Source organism: Chrysemys picta, chromosome 1 (assembly GCF_011386835.1).
Source record: "Chrysemys picta bellii isolate R12L10 chromosome 1, ASM1138683v2, whole genome shotgun sequence".
Lineage (NCBI taxonomy): Eukaryota > Metazoa > Chordata > Testudines > Emydidae > Chrysemys > Chrysemys picta.
In genome coordinates, this window is record NC_088791.1 from 170663998 (window position 1) to 170682198 (window position 18201).

The window sequence follows — 18201 nt, forward strand, 5'->3', positions numbered from 1 at the left end:
ATTCTTCAAATGCCTGGCCCCAGGGATTTAACAATTTCCTGTTTTTGTTGGTGCAGGTAAAATTCTGGTCTCAGCACATTTCCTTTATCCTCGTTGGAATAATCATCGTCACCTCCATCAGAGGCTTACTGATCACACTCACAAAGGTACGCCTGGCCAGAGCCCTCTTATGTGATAGCAGTCCAGGAGAGCTTGCGTGTATTTCTAATTTAGTCAAGAGAACATTGTGTAAACAAGAGGTTTTCAATCTTTTTTCATTTGTGGATCCCAAAAAAATTTTGAATGGAGGTGCGGACCTCTTTGGAAATCTTAAACCACTGGTGTAAACCTTCAGTACAAATGTAGGACCTGTGGTCTCTATTCAGTTAGTAGACAAATAGGGGATGAGGAAGGCTGGGATAGAAGTCCTTGCAGGGAGTGGGATGGAGAAAAAAGTTTTTTATGGCTGAATTAGAGAAGGGGAGGATAACTTTTCCTGGCTTATCTTGGGTATGGTCCTATTGAGAATTCTTTCAGCAATTTCCGTCACTAAATGCAGTGCACAATCTATTAGTGCCTCCAGTCCAAGCAGAGGAATGGTGTTAATGTTAGGGCTGTAAATAGTATTATAAATGTTTTAAAACTCTTAGAATAATCTGAGACTCTCTCCTTGCCCTAGACTTCCTCTCTTTAAAAAAAAAAAAAAAAATATCTCCCTGTTGCTACCAACATTAGTCATGCTAGTGTAAATTGGCTTCCATTGTTTTAATCAGCAGGCTTTCTAATTTCTCAGAACAGATCTAGTGATTAATCCCTGGTTGCCGCCTGTGAGCAGTTTATATTAGCCCTTCCACTGTTTTTTTACTATCAGTGGTAGTAAGATTGGGAAATTTTAAGAGACGAAGTGTAATGTAGACAAGGCATAACAGTGATGTGGAAGCCTGGATCTGTTAGTATTGGGTATTGAATGGCGATTAAGAGGACTTGGGTTGCTTCATTTAAACTGCTAGCTATTTCTGGGGAGCCAGGTAGGGGATTAATGCTTTAGTACAACCACGGGGGAAAACTGGCAACACACAACAGGGTGACCCATCGATGCTGGCCAGTAAACTGGGCTTAGGGTACCTAGGCTAGAATGTATTTTGGGTTGTTTTTTGTTTTTTAAAACTGGATTCTCCACACTGGCTGGCCATGCAGTGTTAGTAGCTGGTTTAGTGGGACCTATGTTAAAACACTTGTAGCTCTACTGAGGACAAGGCCCATGTCTGTATCTTTGAAAGGTGTGGTGTACATACACATCTAGGAAGCATGTCTTTTTCCTTCAGTGCTGGTTTCTAGGACTAAAGGGGAATGATTGGAGCAGGTATTCCTTCCATGTGCCTGTAGAAGGGAGCACAAACATGCCTGGTGATGAGAGTCCTATTTTCAGTACTTTTTTTTCCTCTTTACAGTTCTTCTATGCCATCTCCAGCAGCAAGTCCTCCAATGTTATTGTTCTGCTGTTGGCACAGATCATGGTGAGTATCCAGACCTGCTAGTGAGCTTTTATCATATTGACCCATCTCAGCAAAGTAGCCACCTGTGAAGCAGTTAACTGATGCGCTTCCTGTATCTTATCTCCAGGGGATGTACTTCGTCTCTTCTGTGCTCCTAATCCGGATGAGTATGCCCCCGGAGTATCGCACTATCATTACGGAAGTCTTGGGGGAGCTGCAGTTCAATTTCTATCACCGTTGGTTTGATGTGATATTCCTGGTTAGCGCTCTCTCCAGCATCCTTTTCCTCTACTTGGCACATAAACAGGCCCCAGAGAAGCACATGGCGCTCTGAATCCATTCCAGTTCTGCCCACTGTTCTATAATCCCTTCTGGTGGACTACTGCAACTCATTAGGGGTGACAGGATTTGGACAGAGGGAGGGCAGCTCTTTCTGTGCTCTGATGATGTAATTGGCCCTTCTGACTTCCACAGTTGCACTTAGAAGCTATATGGCTCATTCTGTGAAGAGGGTGCCATGAGCTGAACAAACAGCAGAGGCAGGAGAAAAGTGGAGGACAGCTGAGAGCCACGGAATAGGAAACTCCATGGGACAGGTGTGTCTTATGGTATTGAAAAATCTGCCAAGGATGGTATGAAGAGAGACCTCTTAAAATCACGGGTAGAAGAATTCTGCGTAAAGGACACCGAGGAAACGTGATTTCAGTTTAAAAACAAATCAGTCTTAATCCAGAGTTGGAGGGTGTTGATTCTGGATCTGAATGTCTGAGTCTGTGAAATTAAATCAGCTTTCGTAATACCTCACCACTAGCAGCATAATTGTTTGTGTCAGTCCCAGGGACTTTAATGAAGATGAGGAAGTGTGTGAATGTCATTGTTTGGCAGAGGGGGAAGTGGATTGAGATTCATGGGAGATGTGCATGATTAGTATCTAGCTTCCTTAGGAACTGGAAGTCAGTCCTTTGTTACCATTTAGGGCCTAATGAATCAGAATCCATGCCTTGGGTTACTGTTCACTGGAGTTTAGCGCGAAGTCAAAGATGGTAGCTATAACTAGTTTACGTTATACACTAGAAATTCAGTGCTCCCCACTGACCGATATATTCTACATCAGCCCATGTCCTTTGTTGGCTTAATGCAAGTCACTAAGGTAAATTTCACCCATGCAACTTAAACGTTCAGCTTCCTGAAAACCATTCTCCAGATCTTGCTCATTTTAAAGCTGTTGTGGAACATACATCATAGATGGCAGGAGTAAGACCCGGGAAAGAGAAATAGCCATGCTGAATGATTTATTTATGCTTTGTCTCAAGCTTACACCAAGGAGGTATAGCATCCACTATCGGTACTACAGAGCTGGTTCATATTGCATTAGAGACAAGGTGTTGGCATGTAGGCAAACAAAGCTGTTTACACTGAATTACAGACACTGTTCAAACTGCCATGATCTGCAGCTAGGAGAGTGGGGTGGAGGGAATGGTGCTTGTAGCTTCTGAACAGTGAACTATTAAGTTAACCTATTGTTTTGAATGGACAATATCGACAGCTTGTTAGCAAGTGAAAAGTGTTCTTCACAGAATATATTAGCTTATCATGATATATTACATCTACTGGGTTAAACTGATTTTACTACAGTAAATATAGCATGTAATAGCCACAGTGATTAGGAGGAAAGAACTCTCTTGTGGGGGATGTGAGAGATCAATTTCTATATTAAGGAGCTTTCTTGTGCTTATTGATTTGTGAATCACATTTCCTCCCCCGCAAGATGGCAGATGTTCCTGATTAGTCATTTAAGCTTTTACAGAGCAATAGTAGAAGTAAGTAACTGTCCATTTCACCGGGCAGAAGACCAGTGAACTACGATTAGCAGCATTAGGTAAGTGAGTGGTTGTTCTTGGGGGTGGTGGGATTGTTCCCCTTCAGGGAAAGTTAGTTAGAAGGAAGTTGCTGTTCCAGTCCTCACAAGTATGAAGTTCCATAGCACAGTGTGGTTCTGGGAGGAAAAAGAACAAAGACTGCTTGGAGGAAGAGAACTTTCCTTAAACCTTGGAAGATGTCTGATTGATTTCTGTTGTGGTCTATCTCATCATAACTGTGTGTCATCATCCTCTTCTGCTGAGGCGATTGAGAGTGAAGAGGAAGAGGAGGAGCTGGCCTGTGGAAAAGTAATAAGTAGAAATTTCTGATTATTTTATAGTTGTAGATAATGTGATAGAGATTCCTCATGCCACTGTGAACTAACAGTCTGTTCTGAACCTATGCCCAGTAGGAATTTGCCTTTGCGTGAGAAGCTTAGTGAATTACTCTTTTAAATGCACTTTACAAAGCGACTAAATTGTCCAGTGGGAATTCCATGTTCTTGCTCAACTTCCATATCAAATCGACCAAGGTCACAGATAAAAAGAAGGGTTTAACTATAGCTCTGCAAATTCAGCCTGGGACATAAGACATCACTGTAAGAATCTGCAGTTGGAACTTAGTTAACAATTCTGGTGATAATACATGTGGAGGAATAGAATCCAGTTCGTTCCTTCCTAGCTTTATTGTGTCTCCTGCATGAACGGGAGTAAAAACTTGTTTATTTTTCACAGCAAAGACCTGAATCCACACAGGGATCAGAGCAGTTGAGTACAGGTGTCATTTTTCTGACAATAGCAAATTTCAAACTCTTGTTGCTGGCATAATTTCCCTGAACCAGTGTGGTCAGAATATTTATTTTTTCTCAGGACCTTTGTTGATCCCACTTTCACAGTCTACCCATCCCATGCTCACCAAAGAATCAGCACTGGTTTAGAGTACTTCACATGGTTTTCCCATGTTCACAGTTACTTGGGTCCTGTGGTTGAACAAAGAATTCCTGAGGATATGGTTCTCACCTACATTAATGAATGCTCTCTCTCATGCTCTCTCTCACATATGCACACGTGCATACACGCACTCTCTCTCTCTCTCTCTCCCCTCTCCTGTCCTCCCTTCCCAGGCTCCAGTAGATACTGCGTGTGGGGACTAGAGAGAGGAGGCAGTTCTATCCTACTGTAACCAGGTCTGCCACTCCATACTAATTAACATAGATCAGATCTGGTAAATCCAGAATACAACTAGAATTCATAGACCCTCCCTCAAGTGAATTTAGTGACTGATTCAGGTTCCTTTCCCCACCACCTGGTCCACAAGATTTGGTTAACTCAAGATTACCCACCCTTTCTCTTGGTTCCGGCGAGGTCCTCTCTGGCTCTGCTGGTGGGTTCTCTGTATATGCAGGAGGATCAGTAGTGTCATATAGCTGATCTGCCAGAGAGGCAGTAATAGGAATATTCTGAGACTTAAAATATTCATAGGTTGCTTTTCTGCACACCAGTAGTGTCAATCTGTCACCACTGTCACTGATTTTTGCTACAACCTTATCATAGGTTTCGTTCAGTACATTCACGCCATTCACTTCCACCAAAATGTCCTCCTCTTCCAGTCCTGCTGCATCAGCTGGCCCACCTTTCCGTATCTGCAAACAGAGGCTCTGAAGCTGTGATACCAGCACAATACCATTAAAGTTGCATTAACACCCAAGTATTATAGAGAATGAATGTTCTATGATTTTTTTCCCCCCCAATACAGGAGGTAGAGTAAGGATTGGAAAAAATTATTCTGGAGCAGAACTTAATTGGAGAAGGAGAAAGGATGAGACTTTAACATAGTATTCCAATATATCCACTTTTATTACCAGTCCTGTAATGGGTTTTGACTTGGATAGGACTTCTGTTGTGGGGAAGAGGCCATGGTGGTGGTATGTAGACTTAACTGTGGTACTTAAGGGATCAGAGAATGGGTTGTTGTATTTTACATTTGTATAGTGTCTTGTGGATCTCTGATCCCTTACATATATTATTATATTCAGTACAACACCCCTGCGGGTTAGAGAAGTATTAAGGAAGAAGAGAAAATACAGACAAAAGTTATGCAATTTACCCCAGAAGTTTTGCAGAGCTAGGAATATATCCCAGGTCTCCTCACTCCCACTCCTGTACCTTAATCACAAGACCATCCTTTCACCTCTAGGGGTATGAATTCATCCTGAGTTCAAGGACTAAAACTCTGCTATCAGCCAAGAGCACATAGGACAGACCTTGCCTTTTTGTTACAAATGGCTTAGAATGACTTGCTCTGAGTGCAGTCACAGCACAGAAGGAAGGGAATGGATGTCTAACTGTAGCCCAGACACTTCCCTTCTGGTGTCTTATGCTTCTCCCAGGCTAAAAGTCCTAGGTTAGTACCTCTTTGATGAAATGCATGGGCATATTCTTGGTTGCATCCAAACGGAAGCCGAATCCACTAGGACCCTTCACCAGCCTGCAGATTTTGGGCTTGTGATTCACCTCCTGCTCAGCATGTGAGGTCGGCTCTTCCTCTGCCTCAGCTGGAAAAGAATCTTGTCTTTCCTGGTCGTACAAACATGGGGAAACTTGAGCCTGAAAGACCAAAAGCAAAAGAAAGAGTTTATATGAACGTAAAAACTCCTACAGAAAAATCTGTCTAAGGCTGTCAGTTAATGGCCGATAACTCTCACGATTAATCTGTTTTAATCGCTTTGTTAAACAATAGAATACCAATTGAAATTTATTAAATATTTTTGGATGTTTTTCTACATTTTCAAATACACCTCTACCCCGATATAACGCGACCCAATATAACACGAATTTGGCTATAATGCGGTAAAGCAGCGCTCCGGGGGGGCGGGGCTGTGCACTCCTGTGGATCGAAGCAAGTTCAATATAATGCGGTTTCACCTATAATGCGGTAAGATTTTTTGGCTCCAGAGAACAGCGTTATATCGGAGTAGAGGTATATATTAATTTCAATTACAACACAGAATACAAATTGTACACTGCTCACATTGTATTATTTTTTATTACAAATATTTGCACTGTAAAAATGATAAACTGTATTTTTCAATTCACCTCATACAAGTACTGTAGTACAATCTCTTTATTGTGAAAGTGCAACTTACAAATGTAGATTTTTTGTTACATAACTGCACTCAAAAACAAAACAATATAAAACTTTAGAGCCTACAAGTCCACTCTGTCCTACTTCTCCTTCAGCCAATTGCTAAGACAAACAAGTTTGTTTACATTTACCGAAGATAATGCTGCCCACTTCTTATTTACAATGTCACCTGAAAGTGAGAACAGAGGTTCGCATGGCAATTTTGTAGTCAGCATTGCAAGGTATTTACATACCAGATATGCTAAACATTCGTATGGCCCTTCATGCTTCAGCCACCATTCCAGAGGACATGCTTCCATGCTGATGACGCTTGTTAAAAAAAATGTGTTAATTACATTTGTGACTGAACTCCTTGGTGGAGAATTATGTCTCCAGCTCTATTTTACCCGCATTCTGCCATATGTTTCATGTTATAGTAGTCTCGGATGATGACTCAGCACATGTTGTTCATTGTAAGAACACTTTCACTGCAGATTTCACAAAACGCAAAGAAGGTACCAATGTGAGATTTCTAAAGGTAGCTACAGCACTTGACCCAAGGTTTAAGAATCGGAAGTGCCTTCCAAAATCTCAGAAGGATGAGATGTGGAGCATGCTTTCAGAAGTCTTAAAAGAGCAAAACTCTAATGCGGAAACTACAGAACCTGAACCACCAAAAAAGAAAATCAGCCTTCTGCTGGTGGCATCTGACTCAGATGATGAAAATGAACATGCGTCGGTCCGCACTGCTTTGGATTGTTATCAAGCAGAACCCGTCATCAACCTGGACGCATGTCCTCTGGAATGGTGGTTGAATCATGAAGGGACATATGAATTTTTAGTGCATCTGACATGTAAATATCATGCAACGCTGGCTACAGAAATGCCACGAGAACACCTGTCCTCCCTTTCAGGTGACATTGTGAACAAGAAGCAGGCAGTATTATCTCCTGCAAATGTAAATAAACTTGTTTGTCTGAGCAATTGGCTGAACAGAAAATAGGACTGAGTGGACTTGTAGGCGCTAAAGTTTGACATTTTGTTTTTGAATGCAGTTATTTTTGTGTGCATAATTCTACATTTGTAAGTTGAGATTGCACTACTGTACTTGAATTAAGTGAATTGAAAAATACTATATCTTGTTTTTTACAGTGCAAATATTTGTAATAAAAAATAAATATAAAGTGAGCACTGTATACTTTGTATTCTGTGTTATAACTGAAATCAATGTATTTGAAAATGTAGAAAACATCCAAAAATATTTAAATAAATGGTATTCTGTTATTGTTCAACAGTGCTATTAATCGTGCGGTTAATCTTTTAAAGTTCTTGACAGCCCTAGTCTAACATCTTGTTGCATTTGAAATCTTTACAGTAGTCAGGATAGGTCCCACCTGTGAATTCTACTTGCTTATTAAAACCTCTTCAGTGATAGAGGTAGAAAGTTGCAACATGGGCACAAATGTGAGCAGGGAGTTTTCCTCTAGTTCTTGTAGGAAACTGCCTGGTAGTTGCAATTGGTTAACTTGTTGGTCTCTGCACTGACCTGCTCAAATCTGGTATTGTTCCATTAGTATATAGGAAGGTCTAGGGCGAGAGTAAATTGAGAAGTTTAATGACATACTGCAGAAGTCTCTGTTGAGGGAGACTAAGACATGAACCCATCTCAGATGTTTGCTATAGCGAGTACTTGAATAAGGGCTATTAAAAAGCCTTTGAAATGGTGCTTCTTTCAGAATGGACACACTATTTCATTGCTGCCCATGTCTTACCTAGTGAGGAGCTATACAAGCCCAACCCCAGCCTGCATTGCCTTACCAGTTTATACATGGTGTCTGTCTGTTTATCCACCACCAGTAACGTGGTCTTTTCCCCACACCTCTTAATCTTCTCCACCACGGTGTCGTGATCCAGTGCCTCCACTGACTCCCCATTTACAGCCACCAGGATATCATTGTCCTTTAGACCCGCCTTGGCTGCTGGGCTACCAGAATCAATGTCCTTAATTAAATGACCTGCTTGCCAAAAAATAAAAAAAAGAATACAGGCCTAGTTCAAATAGAGAAAAGCAGTTGTTCATGGGGTGTGTTTGGTTTGGATGATAGAAGATATTTAAGATGGTAGAAACTCATTCTCTGATTTCAGGTTGAAATAAGCTTCCTGATTTAGCTAATTCTGCAGTAACCCTAGTGCAGATCTAGATCTCCTTCCAAGTGACTTGAATACAGGTTCCCTTTCCCCTGAACAAGACACATGGAAGTTGTGGTTTACTCTGAGGCAAGGGGCGGGGGAGTTTAAGCCTACTTAAAATTGAGCACTTCGTGGTTTTGGTGAACCCAGTTGTGAGAGAGCAACTAAGGATCCCTTTGAAGTCATTCAGATATGCCAGGATTCTATTGTGAAAAACCATCAGACATTACCCTGGACACATCGCTGACCCTCAAAAATGTGGGATTGGAGGCTGCCACAAGTGAAGATTATGGGAGCTGGACTGTAGTGGGTGAGGAGGGCCACAAGCAGCACAGTGGAATGTTCCACCTCAGATTGGAAGGTTTGAAGGAGATTAATAGATTCCAAGGCCAGGAGGAACCATTTGTGATCATCTAGTCTGGCCTCCTGTATAAAACAGGCTATAAATTGGAGGTGCCTGGCTGTGGTGAGGTGTGTTGGGGGGGAGGTGGGGGGACACTGGGTTGGCAGCAGGACAGGAAATGATCTTTCCAAGATGAGCAGTAGGCACTGGGGAGTAGGAGTCCTACAGGCCCCATAAAAGCGCACTACAGAGTACACAGGGGCCTGGCTGATGGCTGGGTTCTCACCGTTACTATTTTGTTCCACCCTCAGGTAAAACCCATAGCCGTTGTCTCCTTTCTTGAGCTCCACAAGTCGGGGTTTGTGGGGAAGCAGTTTCAGGCTGGCTGTCTCTCTTTTCAGCAGCATCTGGTGGTTGCTGTAATACTGGTCAGTTTCATTATCTGATAGCAGAAACACAACATGGTTCCCAGACTTCTTCACCTGCAACGACACACACAATCTCAAACACAGGCCTTTGAGTGGAGTGTGGGGACGGTGGAGAGCTTTATGTTGGCAGGTTCTTTGATGTACAATGGTGGGCTGTAAGTGAATGGGCTATAGGGTTTATACAAACTAGGTTGTTGGATGGTGCTCTAATATGTGCACCCATGTGCTGCCTATATGACTGTAGACAGCCACACCTACCACAAGTTGCTGTAACATTCAGCTCTGATTGCTCTGGAGCTACTTCCAATCCCCTTACATTCCCATACCCTAACTTTGTGGGTTTTTTTGTCTGTCCCCATCATACCTCTGTTTCTCTACTCCCATTCTTCTCTCCATCTTCACTCAAGCCTGCATGTTTCTTCTCATAAAAAGTATTGCAACAATAGTACAGAACACAAGTACTGCAGTTTTTCATAGTTAATATACTGGTTTGGATCATTATAGTGGATTGCTTCGCAAACTTATTTGATCACCCCCCTCCCCACTTCTTTGTGTCTGTAGTAGTTTGTATCCTCCCCCCATGTACAAATACCACCACCCAGCTCGGAAGGCAGAGCGGAGAGCGGCGGCTGCTGGCTGGGTGCCCAGCTCTGAAGGCAGCACTGTGCCAGCAGCAGCAGCACAGAAGTAAGGGTGTCAGTGTGAAAAGAGAGATTCAGCAATATCACTTCACAGCAGAATTAGCGCCCAATTGCTACCCTTATTTCTGCGCTGCCACTCCAGGGTTGACAGCCACCTCCAGGTATGGGATTGGGATGGTGGGGAGGAAAGCCTGAGCCTATGCTGTCTCCCAGTGAGGGATTGGGGGGGGGGGGGGGGTAGGAGGGGAAGGAGAGGAGAGCCTAAGCCAGGGAGGTGGAGCTCCTGCTTCCCGGGAGTGCATGGCCCTTCTGCATGAGCCCCAGCCATCCAGGGCTGACAGCCAGAGTGCTTAAAAAAAAAAAAAAAAAAACCCAAAACAAAAACACACAGCTTGCATCTCCCCTGACACGTTCCCAGGCCTCCCTTGGGAGTTGAGAACCACAGTGGAATGCTGTAGGATTTGTAGTTTGGATAGTGGTACTCTGAAAGCTTTTCTAGCTCAAGCTGCTTCATAGTCATACTATGTTTGAATGCTTAAAGCCTCAGCATGTGTGATTTTTACCAAAGTGACTAATGGAAAAGTCACATGTTCTTTTCTTTCCATTCTTATCTCTGATGCTACCCTCAGTGGATCAGTGTTTGGTTTGCTCTCTCAAACTACATTCATTATTTTCCCTAACACCAAGTAGATCTTTAAAACCACCATCACCACAAATAGGAATATACCAGTTGTTGGGAGGATGTGGCGGGAGGACATTTCATGATCAGAAATGCAGGCTTTCTTGCACACTTCGTTCACTCTGGGCTCCTTTTACTGACAGCTAGGTTACATTATTTGGCTCTGATCGAGTTTGTAAACTGCACTGTTAAAATTAGTTTTGCATTTCTTAGCAGGAGGGAATCCCATTTCCTGGAAATCCTCCTTTTCCTAACTATCCAGATATTCACACCAAACCCTTCTTTAGCTAAATCACGGAGCACAAACTGCTGTGCTTTCCAGTCTTATCATCCTAATATCAGAAAGATTCCCCATTGTACTAGACTCCATCCCAGACATGCTGATTTCATCCTCCTAGGCACCAGAAAGATTTTCAGAATTCCTAGAACTGTGCCACCATTTATTTAATCAGGCTTATGGCAACAGTACAGTTGTGGTGCTTACACCACTTGGGCCTGACTTGAGGGCAATATTCTTCCAAAGCAAGCTTAGGGTGTCGGGTGGAAGGCTGTCCCTGACTTTCAAGAACAGCCAACCTTTTCAGCAGCCTTGCACTCCGGCTACCCTGACCCATCCAAGAAACAAAGCCAAAGTAGCAGCATATTTTGTGACTGAAGTGTTGCTGATAATGTACGGTATTGACCTCAGCCTCTTCACCTGCTCTGTGAATGCATTCAAACAGTGTTGACACTGCTGCACCGTTGCCTCAGGCGGAGGAACTGGCCTTAAATGAAGGAAGAAGAGGAGTCGTGCTAGTAGATACCTTTTCAACCACTTCCTCATGTTTGTCGTTTTCCACGTTCTTCCCATTCACTTCGATCAGACGGTCATTATGTTGGACTCCTGCTTTTGCAGCCACTCCTTGTGGGGACAAGCCTATGATGAAGACGCCCTTCTGACCTAGAACAGGTGAGAGAACTTACTACACAGAGCAAGCCACTGGAATATGCCTCCACTGGTTGCCAAGCAAATTCCATGTTGATGTAAGGTGCTGTAGTGACAGCCCTGGAGACCAAGGGGCTCTGTTCATCCATAGAACAGATATAGTGACAGCACAAGTTTTTTCTACCCAGCCACACCTCTGTGCCTCATCCTGGCCCTGGAGGGATAATCTCTAGAGAGGGGAGGGAACTTCATCATCTATGGTCCAAACTATTGTTTGCCTCTCTGCTAAGACTGCCCTCAAGGCACCAATTATGGTGGCTTGGTTGATTGTTAGTACTAATGAAAATGGAGTGATTTTCTAAAGTTTGAATTGGTTAAGGACCACTTTTATTGTTTAATGTGGCTTATCCACATGTCAGAGTTTCTTGTGTTTGAAAGACTTCCAAATTTCATCCTGGGTTAGTCTAGTGCACAGTGTTATTTACATTGTGTTAGCACCCTCTGTGAGCTAGGCACTTTCCAAACAGAGAGACAGTACAGGTCTACAGACCCCTACCCATTCTTTTGCCTAGAGGGTTCAAAAGAAAAATAAAATTCTTTAGTTCAATTTTGTGCTTCCCACGTGAACGCATCTAGATCAGAAGAGGCTCTTTGCCCTTTGCACACTGTCATCCTTTGCTTCAGCCCCTTTCACATGGTTGTTTTCAGATAAGCCCCAGAACCCTGAGGGCCGGTTCCCACCGTAATTCAAAGGAGGTGCCTGGGACTTTGAGCAATCATTTGTAGGGTGCTTCTGGCATCTGAGGAGGGCCTGGTACCAATGGTTTTAGCAAGTCTGCTTCAACAGCTGACAGAAAATAGAACAGGCTGGTGAAGAACCAACTCCCATCCCCACTCCTAACCAGAGGAAATGTGCCCTTGGGAAATTGCCTACCCCCTACACCCATTATTCTCACCAACTGTGGTTTTCAAGGAGAAGTCATAACTGTTTCTCTCCTTCACCAGGTAGCAGAGCCGAGGCTGTGGAACTGGAGCTGTCACTCCATTTGTCACTGGAGGTTGCTTCTTTTGCTGCTGGGTTGTCTGCTTCTGACCCAACTCTTCAAAGTTCACCCCTTCTTTCTCTGCCTTTTCATAGGATGCATCATCCAGAATGAGGACAGTTACAGAATTCCCACTCCTTTTGACCATCTCCACTACCTGCAATAGATAGACTGAGCTTGGAGGTGGTAATGGCAGAAAAGCATCCAGATGGCTGATATAAATTCCCCCCTCTGGAGCACAGCACATACTAGCTCTGCAGCTTCCACTGCCCTTAGTATTTCATCAAGGATCTTTCCCCCTCTGCTCAAGCTCCAGAGAAGCCAATACGTGAGGTACAAATGATCCTGTGAGCTCAGTTATTCAGCTCTCAGATTTCCCAGCAGGAGTTACTGTGAGGAGTGGCAGGTGAAGGTTTGCTGAACTGAATACCAAAAGTGGGGCTGAAGTTTTGAGAAATGGCTGGGACCACAAAATATAGTTAGACTTACCTGTGCATGCTCTTCCTTGTCTACAAATAACCCATTGACCCTCAGAATTCTGTCTCCATCCTTCAGCCCGGCCCTGTCAGCTGGACTGCCCTCCTCCACGTTCCGGATGAGGTGACCCAATTTGTTTTTCTCAATGCGCAGGTAGAATCCATAACTCTCCCCCTCTTGTTTGGTCACTATGCATTCTCGAGGCTGGAGAGCAGAGGTCATTTCTGCCAAGCAGAATGGAAAAGGGGTATGTGTAAAAGCAGGACCAGGAAAAGGAAGTATGTCCCCTTTAAATATGCACTGGGTAGGTCATTTGAGCCAAAGTGTTTTTAACAAAGATAAAGAAAGAAGAACATGCTTTTGTCCTCCATCTCAGATGAAGATGGTGTCTGCCTCTTGCTAAGGAGGAGACTGACTGAAGGCAGAATGCCAGAGAGAGAACTTGTCTGCTGTGGAAAATAAGATGGGAAAACTGTGGTCAGGGTCTATTCCAGAAATGAGCCTCATGGGAGAGAAACCATAATTCAGATTAAGTTGACAAGTGTTGTCAGTGGTAAAGAAAATTGAGGTGTGGCTAAAATGGAATTCTTAGAAGAGGGCAAGATTAAGAAAGAAACAGGTAGCTTTGAGCAAAGTGACCCTTCTTAGTATTTTTGGCTAAACAGAATTAAGTTGGAACAACAGAGGTTTTTATTTGGGTCATTAATTGGTCAAAGAGACTGTTGGGGGAAATATTACTCCTGGGGGAATTGTACGCCACTGCGCAATGCAGAGTTTTGCAGAAATTAACGTCGTGTGCAGAATGTGCTTCCTCCACAGAAATGGGCTGTGGTGCTGCTAGGTGCCACTAGGGGCCACTGGAATTAGAAGATCCAAGCTTGCACATAGAAGACACTGCTGGGGGAGGGAGAAGGAGCTAAGGATTCCTGGCAGCTGCAGTTCCCAGCATGGCCTGAGGGAAGGAGAGGGCAGCGTGCAGGAAACGCCGTGCAAGCCTGAGACCGAGCATCAGGCTGTTTCTCCCTCTGGATCTCTGCAGGGGAGGGGGTCGGGAGTCTGGGCAGGCGGGGTGGGGAGGGGGCAGAGGAGGGGCTGCAGCTGGCCTCTGGGGGGCAGAAGGGGTGTGGGTATCTGGGCTGGGGGGGACCATGGTTGGACTCTGCAGAGGAGAGGGTTCAGGTGTATTGGCTGGGGGGGGCCCGCAGCTGGGCTCTGGGGGGGGGAGGGAGGGGTTGTGAGTGTCTGGGCTCTGGGAGGGGTGGGGAGGAAAGGGGCAGAGAAACAGGAACTGGGTTGTTTCATAGGGTTTTCTTCAACTCTCTACTCCTGGGGGAATTTTTGTGTGTGTCTGTATTGTTACAGACATACTTGCTGACAGGTATTTTTAAATAAATTACCGAAATAAATGAAACTGGCGTGATTATGTAGTGCTATTTTGGCAAATAAAATTTGCAGAATTTTTCAGAATTTTAAAATATTGTGTGCAGAATTTTTTTTGTGTGTGTGGCGCAGAATGCCCCCAGGAGTAAAAATATTAAATTAAGGGAGCCTAGCTTGCCATGTCAGCCTGCAGCTGCTGATCTGTTCTAATTACTGTACGAAGCCCTTTTTTCTGGCTAAGTTCAATGTCTATCTCTATATCCCCAACCCCTTCCACACAGAATGAAATGTTTATTTCCTTCCTTTTGCATAAGGGTTAAATTCTCTCTTGTCCCATTTGTGCTGAGTCTGGAGTGATAACAAGGGGTTTATTGGTCCCTTTGGAAGTGCAGCCAGTCCCACCTATTGAATAAAAATATTTGAGATAGGAGGGGCTAAGGGTCCTTTGGCTCTGATAGTGTTCTTCATACTCAGACTTCAGGTGCAGAGAACTAGAGGTAGGCATTGCTATTGTAGATGTTTCTGCAGTAAATGCGGGGAGGAAAGAGAAATAGATGCCCAGGAAAGAATCTGGGTTTACTAAATGTTTTGAATCCCTTCTGGCCTAGTCTACACTTAAAACTTCTACTTGCATAGCTGTGTTGGTCAGGAGTGTGCAAACCCACCTTCCCAGCTGATAAAAACCCCCAGTGTACATGCAGTTATACTGACAGAAGAGGGCTTTGGTCAGCATAGCTAATGTCATTCAGGAGGCAGTCTTACACCAGTGGAAAAACTCCTGTTGATGTATGTCTACAGGAGGGAGCTATGTTAGCATAGAGGTAGCCTCACTGGTTTGGGAATGGGTTTTAACTATTTTGCTGCTGGTTGTTTGAGCAGAAATGTCTAGATAATATAGTTATCCCACAATCCTAACCTGCCTTCTCAGGTACCAAAGATCTCAGTTCACTACCTGTCTTATTGCCTGAGCTTCCCGCTTCTCACCCTGCTGACCTCCACAGTACAGTGATGCGTAATTAGTACAAAAATTGTGACACACCTTGGAGGAAATTGGATATCTTGAAGGAATTTGAATACAGTGTAGAAATAGCAGGCTATGTTCATTATTTTCCATTTAATTCACTGAAAAACTCAGTTTTTAAGTGTTATGTTAAATGATGCTGAATTTCCAGTCTGCTGCCCCAGCGTGCCACACAAACCAGGGGATTTCCATGCAGAATTTAGGGCCAGCTGCCTGTGCAGCAGATGGGGTTTTGGTGTATCATTACGAGGTGGGATGGAACTCTGTTCTTTTGGGTGCCTGACCATTATAAAATGCACATCAAGGGAGAGTTTAATACATGGAAAATAAGGTGTGTGACTTCACTTTGGGGAACAGGACCAAGGGAAGCCAGTTTCACTGTTTCAACAGCTCCTGCCAAAGAACTGTGCTAATATGTGTTTGTGTAGGGGTTGCGGGTGATTAACTAGGACATCTTTCTCTGAGTCGTTTTTCAGAAGTCTGTGTAATCATAGAATCATAGAATATCAGGGTTGGAAGGGACCTCACAAGGTCATCTAGTCCAACCCCCTGCTCAAAGCAGGACCAATCCCCAGACAGACTTTTTTTTTTACCCCACTTCCCTAAATGGCCCCCTCAAGGACTGAACTCGCAACCCTGTAATGATGTAGTTAATGACCTATAGCCCTTCGGATGGGCTTTGGCTGCTTACCATCACGAAGAGAGAAATCTGTCAAATGACCAAGGCAAGCTGTGATGCAGAGATTACCCATTAATCACAGCCTGGACAATTAAAGTCCATGTGATCATCTACTGTAAAGTTTTACATGTCTATCTCACTACAACTGTGTGTTACTAAAATTGCTCCAGGTTCCTGACCCTGTGAGCCACCCTCTGTGACCACCCACAGGATACTAGCCTAAGTCCACAAAGTCCATGAGCTGCTTTGTGGCTAGTGAGAATCATCAAACAATAAATTTGGGTTAGTTTATAGAGAAATAGGTCCATGTCACAGGGATGGTCTGGCCTGGGACTTTGTGGGTCTGGAGATCATTAAAAAGACAATATTTCCAAGAAGCATTGACAAAATTTGTCCAAGATCCCATTTATACCAGAGAAGTCCTAGCTGCTGATATGTCCCTCCAACTTGTTCACTGTTGCTATCCCCCTGGAGGTGGATGGACGGACAGACTCGCACACACCACTCTTGTCAATTGGGTTATATTCTGGAATAGCTATTCCTGATTAACTCCTTGTGTGGACCCTCTCATTCTGGAATAAGAGTCCCTTATTCAGAGCTATTTAACAAATTCAGAATAAGATACTCTTATTCTTGAATGAGAGTGCGCACACAGAGTTAATCAGGAAGTTAATCTGCTTTAAATTCAAACCAGACTTTATTCTAGATTAATTTTCATGTGTAAACAAGCCCTAAAACAATCACCCCCCTCTTTTTTTTTTAAAGATGGTTGCGCCTTTAGTGAAGAAGCATAGGTGGGGCAGGTCAACTAGCATATTGAAGGTCAGAGGGGCACAGATGTGTTATGGAAGATGAAGGAAGATACTGGAAGGTTTTGGTATCTTGGAACCCCACCCATTGATCAGACAGCTGGAAGGATTTAATATACTGCAATACCTCAAACTTAGCTCGGAACATATCCACAAAAGAGAAATTAAGACTGAAGTAAATTCTATTCTAGCAGGTGGATCCTTTCCTAGTATCCAGGGATACTTTTATACCTAGACCTGATCTGGAAAATTTCTCCTGGCAGAGGTTCTTCAGGCCATCCCAAATACAGCTCCCCTGTAGGTAGAGAATAGGAGCCCACAGCACATGATTTATCTGTCCTCCCTTTGAAAATTCAAGATTTGCCCTGATTCTAGCCACTATCAGTTGTACTATGGCAAATCCTCAGTGTAGACAGGCAAAGCTACCACTTGAACTTGTGGAGCTTACCCCGCTGGAAACTAGAGCAGGCTGCATTGGTGAAAATTGCAGCTCATACTGTTTGTCCTATGTTTTCTAGGAGTTTACACCAGAGACTGAAATAGAGACAAATCCCAGTGTCTAAGGTCTAAGAAACATTCAGGTGCAGAGAAACTGATGGTGAACTCATGCACCTCAGAGGAAAGTGGGGAAGCTAGCACAGGGCTCAATGTTACTAAACTTCTTTTGCTGCACAAAAGCTTTATGGGGAATGGGGGTAAAGAACCTAAAAGATAACCAGGATAGTAACTACTGGGAGGTTTTGGGGGAAAGGGGTTAGTGAAGAAAGAAGGGAAGTTCTTACCTGTGTCTGCGTAGAGCTGTTCCTTAGGGAATTCTCTCCAGCAGTCTCTCCTGTGGCTGTACCTGTAGGTACAGCTGGACTTTGATTGAGCAAAGGTTGATTTAAAAGATTATTTATTTAACTGAGTCTCATGCATGTGTTTACCTACTTGATAACCTGCTTGCAGAGGTGCAAATCACTTCTCCTTTCTCAGCAACTTTGAATTCTGCTGCAGTGCTTCACTGATCATTATACTCTCAAACTCAGACTTTCACGGGGAGCAGATCCAAGACAAGCCTGATCTTTGCTCTTGGTGAGAGCTTTCCCCTGAGAGAGACAAGGGTTCCCAAGAAGCAGATCCAAGACC

General features: G+C 43.7%; 2 protein-coding genes across 3 annotated transcripts in view; one reads left to right on the forward strand and one right to left on the reverse strand.

Moving 5' to 3' along the window:
- The window catches only part of GPR89B (G protein-coupled receptor 89B), a 33459-nt gene extending 31180 nt beyond the window's left edge, over positions 1-2279 (forward strand). For both annotated transcript variants that reach the window (XM_042854269.2, XM_005310184.5), the window contains 3 exons: positions 57-146; positions 1431-1496; positions 1603-2279. In XM_042854269.2, coding sequence (XP_042710203.2) covers positions 57-146; positions 1431-1496; positions 1603-1721 — 275 coding nt within the window. In that variant the 3' untranslated portion in view covers positions 1722-2279. The remainder of the gene's footprint in view (positions 1-56; positions 147-1430; positions 1497-1602) is intronic.
- A 471-nt stretch (positions 2280-2750) lies between these two features.
- On the reverse strand, positions 2751-17994 carry PDZK1 (PDZ domain containing 1). The gene is made up of 9 exons (XM_008166655.4): positions 17856-17994; positions 13197-13408; positions 12621-12864; positions 11543-11679; positions 9278-9473; positions 8277-8473; positions 5747-5941; positions 4678-4977; positions 2751-3633 (listed from the first exon to the last, which is right to left on the reverse strand). The coding sequence occupies exons 2-9, from the start codon at positions 13404-13406 to the stop codon at positions 3565-3567; spliced, it is 1548 nt and encodes a 515-aa protein (XP_008164877.3). The 5' UTR covers positions 13407-13408; positions 17856-17994; the 3' UTR covers positions 2751-3564.
- Positions 17995-18201: the final 207 nt, after the last annotated feature.

Excerpts from the sequence above, each read along its gene's own strand:
- PDZK1 (XM_008166655.4), bottom strand. The coding sequence starts at position 13,406 with ATGACCTCTGCTCTCCAGCCTCGAGAATGCATAGTGACCAAACAAGAG. Across the intron at positions 9,474-11,542 it reads ATGAGGAAGTGGTTGAAAAG|GTGAAGAAGTCTGGGAACCA; the intron begins GTATCTACTAGC and ends GTGTCGTTGCAG. Across the intron at positions 4,978-5,746 it reads CCATGCATTTCATCAAAGAG|ATACGGAAAGGTGGGCCAGC; the intron begins GTACTAACCTAG and ends CTCTGTTTGCAG.